Source organism: Branchiostoma belcheri, unplaced genomic scaffold, assembly GCF_001625305.1.
Source record: "Branchiostoma belcheri isolate BF01 breed outbred unplaced genomic scaffold, Haploidv18h27 scaffold258, whole genome shotgun sequence".
Classification (NCBI taxonomy): Eukaryota; Metazoa; Chordata; class Leptocardii; order Amphioxiformes; family Branchiostomatidae; genus Branchiostoma; species Branchiostoma belcheri.
This window is the reverse complement of record NW_017803863.1, coordinates 164,166-175,650: the sequence shown is the minus strand read 5'-3', so window position 1 is coordinate 175,650 and position 11,485 is coordinate 164,166. Positions and strand designations below refer to the sequence as shown.

Here is an 11,485-nt window from a genome sequence, read left to right as displayed (position 1 = left end):
AGCTTCATTCTTTATTCAAACCCCATTTGTCTTATTATATCTGTTTGTTAGTGTATATATTGCTTTATTTTTGTATTAAGTTTATTGTTTGATGACGGCGTTAATATAAGTTAGCCAACTTGAGTACGCCGTCATCGTGTCTGTATTTCTTTATAAATGTTTAAATAAAAAAAAAAAAAAAAAATTCTCTCACCTAGAGCTTTTGACCAGTCACTCTGGTCTTCCTCAGTAGACTGACCCAGTGAAGCCTGTCACGTGGCTTCTTTGAAGTGTGACGTCAACACTGGGTCAAAGGTATCTGGTAGACTCTAGGTGAAAGAATTTTTTGTGTTGGACCAAAAGTGTTAACTTTAAACATTCTGACGTTATACTAGTAAGGCCACAGCAAGTACATTTTATGGATGACATCCTACGCAGACTCCAAATATAACGCGATAGGGCGAAAAAAGAGACGGACCTAAAAGGATCAAGATTCCTACATTTCCAAATTTTGACATCATAAACTTTATGAAACACGAAATGATACATATATTGTGGAACGTTTACTGACAACTATTACAACCTCCATTTATCACGAAAAACAAATGGTTTCGATTCAGTGGGAACATCACCTACATTGTATACACAGCCACCATCACATATAAAAAGAAATGAAATATTTCACTCATTTCAAGTAAAAGAATAACCCAAAGCCTTGTCTTGTCTCCTCTCTTCATATTTATCTGCCATCCACGTTCCGGCATGGCAACAGACATCTTTGCCCATTTTCGTCATGTTGAACGTAAGAGGGCAACAAAATTTCTTGTTTTATTTCTGAAATCAGGCGAAAATTAATGCGCGAGCTGATGTCATCCATGAAAATTACTCGCTTTGTCCTTATTTGGGAGGTCAATTTCTATGAGCGTACGCCACCACTAAGCTTAAGCTTAAGACTTTTGATATGCGCCCCCCTGAACTATATTTATGTTTACCGAAACATATTGGTTTTACACAGTTTCTTCCTCTTCTTCTTATTCCTCGTCAACATAATTTGTTGACGTCTGTCACCATGGTGACTGGTGTTGGGTTACATAATGTTGCAATTTCATGGTCTGCTCTGCTCCTGTCACAATATACTAGTAGTACATGTATGTGAATGTGTTTGAGTAAGAATTAACAGAGCAGACCATATCCGAAGGTAAACATTATGCATTTGCTTTGCAAATGTTACTTCTCTAGTTTTGTTCTGATTCTTGTACTACCAGAAGGCAGATTTCGCAATAGGAGCCCTGGTGTTGATTGCTGCTCGGGAAGGTGTGGTGGACTTTACCATGAGATTCATGGACTTTTCTTTGGGAGTTCTCATGAGACAAGCTGAAGAGGAAAATTACTTCTTCTTCCTGGAACCTTTCCACCCAAAGGTGACTTCATTTTCTTACAAGGTCTGTGATATGTATATGTCCACTGTCGTCCACTTAGAAATAGATGTCCAAACAGAAAACTTAATTAAAAGAACTTAAGGCGAGATGTGTCTAAAAAACGACCAGAATGAAGCTATAATCCTTCAGATTGTTGACAGGCAAAATGATTGTATTATCGGCAAAAATGACTTCAAGCGATAAAACGTAGGTCCCAACTACGGGAATGTACTCCCACACTATCTGTGCATAATTTTTATATGAATGGTCTGTTTCTTGTTTACGTGAACTGCCCGGCCGTTCCCCGGCTTGTAAATGTGACATCATTAAAAATAAAATTCCTCAGCGCCAATCCACTGTGGCGCTAACCTGGAAATGTCGTTCTGTTATAGCTGATTTAGATTTACGTAAGGAAACTGTTAAAATTATCATGATTATGTTCCGTCGTATTTTTCTTCGCCGAGACCAAGCTAGACAGATCCCCCCCCCTCCCATAAAAACGACTGGGGGTCCCACTGGGCTACACCCGAAAGTTTACAAAACAGCCCGTAAACTACCCGGCGGGGCCCCGTTTTCTGCAATCGTGTCCTAGGTAATGCTTCGGTGCCAATTGAAGAAAAGGGGCCCTAGCTGGTAGTTCCCGGGCTGTTTTATGGCACTTTCGGGCGTGGCCCGCGGACACCCTGCGGCTACCGGGCTATTTTTGGGCCCGGCGGGGACCCGAGAAGAATGTAATCCTGACTTAAATTCTACCCGGGCCCCGCTGACAAAAAAGACGCCGTGACCTCACCTTGAGTACCCCTCCAGATGAACAGAATAAAGGTGTGTACTTCGTACGACCGGGTCAAATGTGTGACGTCACAGATCAAATGATCACAACAAAAGCGTGAGTTCTGCATTACGTATAGGTCAGTACAAGACATCGTCAGAGAATCTGCCGGGTACCTGCCGGGTGCCTGCCGGAGACCAACCAAAGAGGGTGACAAAATTTTTAACAAAATGCTACTGAAGGAAACCTTTAATTGTGACCACGACAGCCAATACCCGCCCGACTCCTGAGCCCGACCGGGGCCGGCCGGGGCTACATCCCGACGGGCACCGGCGCAATCGGGACCGAAGCTTATGATGTTGTGTTGGTTCTTGTTTCCCAGGTCTGGCTGTGTGTCGCTGCAGCCCTGCTCCTTGTCTGCGGCGTGCTGCTGACTCTCCACAGACTCCAGTCTAACAAAAAAACGTTGCCGACCAGGCAGAGTTACTACACGATGTGGTTTGCTCACAGTTCACTTCTAGGTGGGTGTGCACAATTAAATACTGAAGTGTACATTTAGTGTAAATTTCTGTTACTTAATTATTGTATGTAAAATCACAGCCGTATTGCCGGATCACGAACAAGTTTATCTGTAAAGCCGGTAACTATTATTTGTCAATCGCCGAAAGGTCGCCCGATTTTGAGATCGACCGACGATCGCGCGTATTTTTGGCTTGAACATCGTCTCCGTGACATTGAGCGATGCTCAAGCTGTCGCTTGGGAATACATCTGTGATAATGAAGTCCGAATGACATGGCACATGGACGAAGTAAAGTCAGTCTATCCACCTAAAAAGGGGAATAGTTTGACCAATGTTTATGTTTTACCTGTCGTAATATGACGATGGGACTAGGTAAGGTAAGGTAATATTTTTTGTGAATTAATGAAGCGGACTGGTGGAATGAAATACAAATACAAACAGGAATTCTGCGATAGACCGAAAGACTACCACAAGAGCAACAAATTCACACTACCTTCTGGTTACTAAAATGACCACCTTTTTTTTAACTAAATGTGAGCCGGCCGAAACTCGCTTGAGACACGAGCGCACGCCGTTCGAGTTTCGGTCGATGATCTATCGATGCTTGCACGATTGCTAGACCATCCTTCCAAAAAGTACAACAAAACATTTCCACATTCTTTTCTGATTGATTATTTTCACCCCCGTTAGATGTCATTTCAATCATAGTCATTTTTTGCGCAACACATGCTACCATACCAACACAATTCTTTTTTTTTCTCAAAGTCCAATGTTACTGTTGTGTTTTCCAGGTGGACACATTGGGCTACGTCACGTATCCAGGAAAATTTTGGCGGGAGTTTGGTGGGTTTTCGCGTTCTTCCTTCTCTCCTCGTACACGGCAGAGTTGGCCGCCATTTTGACAGTGACCCGGATGGAGAAGAACACCATCAGTTCATTGGAAGACCTGTCGTCCCAAACAGACCTCCCGTCAGTACTAGATACTAGTCTACGATATTCACCAGTTTCCCATCCCAGAATGCAATGCGAAAACAGGGGTCTAAACCTCATTTGCATAGGACAGGAAGGCATCGGAATGACCCTGTTGACGTTAAACATCTTGCTTTGAGTGTGTTTTGAGGTGTTGGGACATTTTATGCTCAACGTTTATTAAATTACAATGGGTTGAATCTTACAACAAATAGAGAATGAATTTTTGGAATATGTGGTTTGTAACGTTATAGTGGTAACGCTATACTGATGCTGTTACGTTACAAACCACATGTTCCATGTCGAAAAGAACACAAAAACTTCATTCTCTATTTGTTGTCAGATTCGGCCCATAGTAATTTAATTAATGCTGAGCATAAAATGCACGTTCATCATGGGCTAAACAATAAATAAACCGGCATAATTTTGGGACTTAGTCTTGCAATCACAAGTAGGGTCCTGGTGACCCCATGCATAGCATTTTTCGCTATGTACCACATATTGAATGCATACAATGACTCCATCCGTAACATCCACTTCTTAAAATAGTGAAAATCTACGAGAGAAGTAGAATTTTCTATATAATTGACTCGGCCATACCTAAAACTGTTGTCTTTTGTAGTGGGTTTAATTCCACGTAAAAATGCCAAACTTTGCAAATCATGTTTGGCTGCAAATATGATTTTTCTCCCCAAATTTAACAAAATTTGAGAGGTTAAGAAAAAGCAAAACTCGGTTACTCTTACAGCTAGACGGATAGCCTTCATTCTCATGCATCTTTAAAATTTTTTAGAGTTTTTCTTGGGTGAGACGGCCCATAGACCTAGGTGTGCTGAACCGAATGTAAACTGGAGTGTGCCTCCTGTCTGTTGAAAACGAGTGTTGCTGTATGTCTAGCCGGTAAGCCTTTACTCAGAATGCTACGTGACGTAGTAATGGTATGAAATTGTTAGATTTGTAATAAGAACACGCTATCACCACCCCCCAGATACGGCACCGTGGCACAGTCCAGCATTGCAGAGTTACTTTCCGAGTCTAGTCTGGACACGTACGGGCGGATGTGGAGCTTCATGACCAGTGGGGACTATCCGGGAACTCTGGTCAGCACCAAGGACAGGGGCATCCGACAGGCGAGGGAAGGTGGGGGACGTACATGTACGATCTGTGACATGAGTAGTATAGCATAGACAGGATAGGTCGTATTTGTGTCACTCATTATGTGTCACGGGCGTGCAGAGGTCACGTGAAGGTCAATGTGGCATACCAGACGCCCCAGGAGGTCGTGCTGGGAATGGGTTAATCCTATTGTTCTTTTAACTAAGCCGGGACCTGTTGAATCCCAGCGCGGTTACTTCAAACCTTTCTCACCCGTCCCGGGAGGGCGTGTCGGGCGGTATCGTTATTTATTAAAGGTAGGCTGCGTATGTATTTCTGCGTCAGTATTATTTTTTGTCCGTCTTAGCTTGCGACCTCTCCACGCCTATTCGATTAGCGATGGCTTCTACAGATATCAGGAATTGGCTGAGCCGATCTATACACGAGGGGTATATCACAAGTTGTTCTACCGACCCTGTGCCGCTTCAATGGCAGAAGTTACGAGGAGAAAATTTCACGGGCTTATTTTTGTTTTTTTTTTAATCATGACGGCACACTCAAGTTTTTTAAACTTATATTAATGCCGCCACCAACACAGGGGACATTACAATACAATACTCATTTTTATCTGTTTGAAGAAAGGAAAGTCGTGTTAAGTGCCTTTCCCAAGGGCACAAGATCGGTGGCATGTCAGGACTCGAACCCAGGACCTCTTGGTTCCGAGTCGAACACTCTGCCGCTGCGCCACACGATCCCACTTATTTGTTTGAAAAAGAAGAAACAGGGCAGAAACGATATCTTAACGATGGACACTTGTGGATGACTTTTTTGGGCTAAAATTTAGTCAAACTTAATAAATACCAAACATGAAACATTCGCTATGGCAACAATTCTTATCGCCAATCTTGCTGTGTTGTAAGGAATAGAACGTCACTTGGGCTGAAACCATGAAACTATGAAATACAGATAAAGGTAGAAAGGAGATATCTGACCTGTAAATCCCTCTATCACTTAAAAATGATATTCAAAAGAAAGAGAACAGAAAGCATGATCTTTGCTGCCACTGTTATATAGTGTAGACAATATCAGATAGTAATATTTTGTCGGCAACCAAAGAATTGGGGAGTTGGGCTTGGGCATGTCTGCTACATGTATGTATGACGACGCACATGTCTGTAAACGTCACGAGAATTCACCGATTACAGTAAGAGTTCTCTCGTATGTTTGAACAGATGTGTTCGATGTTTCCGCCTACCAGCCCAGATTACTTCTTTTTCCACGAAAATTAGCCTGGCTCTTGCATAAAAACTAAAAGCTATTGCATCACCTCATCCCACGTCATTCTTTCAAATACCGGCAAATGTAGCCTTACTTTACCAGACTAATTAAGGTGCTAGTTGCCATATTCATGAATTTTGCACAGTTATACACTGCGCAACAATACAGTCTGCACAGTACGTACGGTCGTCATGTACGAGCAGGCAGAGCCCGTCCGGTCGCCTTTCTCCGGCCCCGGCAGTCGCCAAACCAGCGGGCATTCGCCCCAACCCTGTCCCGGTCGTCAGAGTGGTTCACGCGGGCGTGTCCGCCACGGCAACGGCGCTTCTGACAAACAGCATGAAGATCTAGACCAGGACCCGTCTTCACACACGTACGAAAACGCCGAGGAGATGAAACGTCACGCAACGTCTGCAGGTAACCGACGCTTTTGTCTGCCTTTTACAGTGGATAGTTATTTTACTATTAGAAGAAATATTCCAAGGGTATATGATAACTTACTGACTATTGTATAGTTTGCTGTATGAGTAAATTTGATGACAACAAGAAAACCCTTCATTGTTTACTGTACGCCCCTCATGTAAAATGCATCAGCAAGGTACGCGAACGTTCTCGCAACGAATACGGTACGATAGAAATCACGGCTTCGTCAAAGGTACACTTTTCCTGCCACATGCACAACGGGCCTCAGTCCTTGGAAAAATCATTGTGTTTCTGACAAACAGACAGGGCTTTAGCCAGCGCCCGTTTTACCGTCAATTGACGGTATTTTGTCCCGTAGGACGGTAAAAATTTAAGTCCTTACCGTCAATATTGACGGTCAAAAATCGTGGGTAAAGACATGGAAAAAAATCTAGCGAATTTGAATGATCAACGGCGCGGCGTCTTTTCCAAACGCACGGCGGCGGGAAACCTGACTTCAAGGACCGTGCCGACGTCTGTTGACTCTGATCTATTGTTCAATGTTGCTGTTTGTTAAAACAACATGTGCTAACGGCCACATAAGAATAAAATAAAACAATGGCTCGACTCAGACACACGCTGCTAACTGTACATGGCAATACAATAAATAAACATGTGACAACGAACAAAGAAATATCAAAGGTTTTGAAAATGTACTGTACTACTTGAATATTCATACTATCGCAAGAAAACGGAGATCGATCCACACAAAGTGGCCTTATTTTATATAAAATTTCGTCAGACCTTCTTCGAAAACTTGAGCGGCAGCATAAAGATTTCTGGAGGATCGCTGACACGCGAGTTTTTGCCGGCGTACGTAACTCCCTCCGCGGCAAAATCACCTATGGCTATTGCCGTAGCGAAATCGCGTCTCAGCGCTTCCCCCAAATCAACTCCAAGTCCGCAAAGGAGGTTGAACGTCCTCATTTCGGTTGAGAAGCGAAGCTACAACAAGTAAAATCATGTACATGTCGGCCATTTAGTTTGCTACCCAAAGTCTTCCGAATGCTCTAAATAAGGAAATCGTCGGAAATCTGAGCCACATCGCTCGCTGTCGGTCAGCGCTCGGGGCCGGCTCGGTGGAAATCGGAGGCTGTGACGTCATGGCTAGGTTCATTTGCATGGCGAAGCTGGCTGGGGAAGCCGCCGCGGCTTGAATCGCAGCGGGATTTGAGCGGGTCAAAACAAAGGGAATAGCGGGTTGTTCATTGCGTGTTGTCTACTTGTGAGAACTTTAGATTTTTTTTTTCATTCTGCAAAATTGCAGATTGTGTAATTTTCTTTATTCTGCAATCTTGACGTGTATTTAGAACACTGAATGCATGAAGTGTGCGGGAGGGCGTGATGTCGATCACCGGATCGTGAAAGGCAGACATTCTTTAAGTAATCATTGACGGAATTTTTTTCACGTTGTCGGGCGGTAATTTTTTTTGGCGAATTGGGTTGACCTGGAAAATAGGGTGGTAAGGTAGGAAGTAGGGCCTCATTTGCAAAATTAATACGAAAATGTTTTTCCTTAATTGTAAATTAAGGGGATTTTTTTACTTTTTATACTGAGTTTTATATGTGTAAGTTACTAGTAGTTGAAACTAGGTATCACTATGCATATATTATGTAACTCTGGTAGCGATTTGCATAATTAAGGATGAAATGTTAAATCCTGGCCTTGTTTTGTTCATGCTGCATTTAACTTGAATATTTATTCATTAACATGTTGGTTTGGTAAGTTGACGTAAGTCATAACCTTAGCGAAATATGTTTTCCTACCAGACCGCGCGTATCCGGACGGAGCGAGCGGCCGCCGCGGTGTCTGTAGCTTCCTCCGCGCCCGCCGCAGCTGTCTTGCCGCCGGCATCGCCGTGCTGCTGAGTCTAAGCGCCGTGGGACTCGCCCCTCTGACGTTCAGCAACAAAAAGGTAACAGCCTGAAGTCCATGAATTTTGCTCAATGTCATCATTTTAAGAGGGTACGAAATATTTGCTGCAGTCTTTCATAAGATCGTTTCTTACGAGTATGTTAGGTATTCTGACATCCGTATACATCTTTGTAGGAAATATCTCAATTGTCGACTACTGTTGACACCTTGAAACGCTACGAAGACGACATACGTCAACTGTTCACCACTTTTGACGCCTTGAAGCATGGCCAAGACGCCTTGAAACGCGACCAGGACGACATGCGCCAACTTTACACCACTGTTGACGCCTTGAAGCGCGACCAAGACGACATGCGCCAACTTTACACTACTGTTGACGCCTTGAAGCGCGACCAAGACGACATGCGCCAACTTTCTACCACTGTTGACGCCTTGAAACGTGACCATGAAATCTTGAAGCGTGACCACGACGACATGCGTCAACTGTCTACCACTGTTGACGCCGTGAAGCGCGGCCTGGACAACGAGCGCAGCCGAACCGCTACCTTGGAGCAGCGTCTTCACAAGATCGGGAAGACTCTACGTAAATTGATTTTCTTAGTCGATTTTGGTAGATTTATTGTTGATGAAGAATCTGTCACTTGCATTTCATCATTTTCAACCTTTGCCTGTTGCTGATACCAAACTTGTTTTCCAGCATCTTGTCCTAAAGGTTACACAATTTGGCGTGAAATCTGCTACAAGGCCTTCAACACGCAGAAGACCTTCGGCAGTGCGGAGGTGATCTGCCGACAACACGGCGGCACCCTCGCCATGCCCCGAGACGCTGACACCAACGCCTTCCTGGGCTCCCTTCACAAGTTCGTAAACAACCGCAAGGGCTTCTGGATCGGTCTCCACGATCGGCGCGAAGAGGGAAGGTTTGAGTGGGTGGACGGTTCTGCACTTGGATCGTACAACCCCTGGGGTCCGCAACAACCAAACAACAATAGGGGCAAGGAAGATTGTGTCAATTTCTTTGCAGACTCATCCCAGAATATTAAAGACAAGTGGTACGACGAGGAATGCAGCAGATTTTCTAAGGTCATATGCCAGACTGCTACAGGTACTTATTGTGTCCTCATTAATTCCTAAAACCATTTTATCTTGTAAACATGGCACAGCTGAAGTACCCGTCAGGATAAGGCGGCAGACCATCATTGTTCCACAAACTGTCTCTGAACTAAAGCATTCTACATGTCATCCCTGATAATTCTGATCTTTTTTTTCCAGAACGTCCATAGGCGACAGGCGGGAGTCTCACCACTAGCGGCTCTCCGACCACCCGCAGTCAAACTAACCAGTAAAACTTAAGTCTACATTTACTTTAGGAACAATCTAGTAAACTTAAACCTAAAAATAAGAGTAAAACTTGATACTCAAACTTAATTGTTTTTCCCAAATGTTCTCACAAGTTTGATCTCATTTGTGTCTCACTCACTTGTTCCCCAACTTTGAACTTTCTAGGCCAAGACACGTTTTGCTACTACTACTTAACCAAATTACTCATTTTCCATACTCCATCTCTCAGGAGAAAGTTCCACACTGAGAGCTTCTTTCCTAGAAATAATGCTTCCCAAATGGGTACAACCTTAAACTTTTTCAAGTTTGAGGTAAACAAACACCTGTCATTACAGTCCCTTTTTGTAACCTAAAACATGTGAGTGGTTCCCATGAGCCTTGTTTTGAGACCCCTTCCACCACCAACAATAAGGACAACACATCCAACATTGGCAACAGATTGTCCATCACTCATCCAAACGGACTTAACATTGTCCTGGACTTGTAATACAGTACGGTACATGTAGTTTGCTGCCGGTATGTCGTTCTGTTACTAGCTTTTGATGGATTCAGTTGGTTTATTGATAATTTTTTACCGTTTACTATGTGAAGTGTCATTTTTTTCTTAGTTTTTTTTCTTGGTGTGTTTTTTCATGGATTTTTCATGGAATGGTTCAGTTTGTTTTAGAATTTCTTGACCATGTTTGAACAATGGCAAACTTTGCTTTGTTTTGTCAAGTAGGTTAAAAATCACATTTAACCTCCTTGTTTTTAATGTAAATTCTACTGTTTGTAGCGGCTTTTCTTTTCATAAGTTTCATAAGAAACTCTTTTCATGAACCATTCATTATTCATACTGTTTGTTATTCATTTACAATGTCCTGAGAATTTCCTTTGTTGTTATGAACAAACATGTACAGGAACATTGATTAATTGGCTGTTTTCCCTTTCTTGTTAATACTTTAATCGCTTTTATTTACATGTGAATGGTGGCGTCTCCTACTTAGTCTAATTTATTCGTTGGTTAGTACATGGGCGTCTCCAACTTAGTCTAATTTATTCCTTGGTTAGTACTGTCCCTTGGGGGACCACACTATGTGGATTAAGTCACAAGAAATACAGGCTCCTGATTGGCTGAGGAAAGGTGGCCATGTTCTAAATAAAGAAACTGCCCAACACACCCTCCCGGGACGCGTAAGAAAGGTTTGAAGTGACCGCGCTGGGATTCAACAGGTCCCACGGCCAGCTTAATTAAAATAACAAAAGGATTAAGCCATGACCAGCATGACCTCCTGGGGCTACAAACTGTAACGATACCGCCCGACACGACCTCCCGCGGCGACTGGTATGCCACATTGACCTCCACGTGACCCCTACACCCCGCGTGACCACACCCAGTCTGCTCTTCTGCTCCACATAACGGGTGGGTGGCGTGCGCGCCGCAAATACGACCTATCTTGTCCATGATATACTACTGACATGTTTTTTCCGACCTTTATTACCCTTGAAAATGTGCATAGTACACTCTTCGGGTTTAGCTCAAGGGAGGATGGTCTGTGGTCCTGCTTACAATGTATCATTATTACAGTTTGAACAATAGATCATAATAATACCAATAAATTAGAGAACATACTGATTAAATGCTAATCGCAGACAAGCATAATCATCACCATGCCTCCGGATTAATCCGGTGAGGTACGCTTGATAAATTTACTCCAATGCCCCTACCCTGGGTGTCAAACTAGTATCGGGCCGTTAGCCGTTTTCCTTCGGCAGCCAAGAGCCCTTCGCCCGCCTA

General features: G+C 43.4%; 1 protein-coding gene across 1 annotated transcript in view; it reads left to right on the top strand.

Moving 5' to 3' along the window:
• The window catches only part of LOC109471756 (glutamate receptor ionotropic, delta-2-like), a 56,552-nt gene that overhangs the window by 41,700 nt on the left and 3,367 nt on the right, over positions 1–11,485 (top strand). The window contains exons 11-14 of the mRNA XM_019771111.1: positions 1,245–1,400; positions 2,549–2,687; positions 3,479–3,656; positions 4,645–4,796. Coding sequence (XP_019626670.1) covers positions 1,245–1,400; positions 2,549–2,687; positions 3,479–3,656; positions 4,645–4,796 — 625 coding nt within the window. The remainder of the gene's footprint in view (positions 1–1,244; positions 1,401–2,548; positions 2,688–3,478; positions 3,657–4,644; positions 4,797–11,485) is intronic.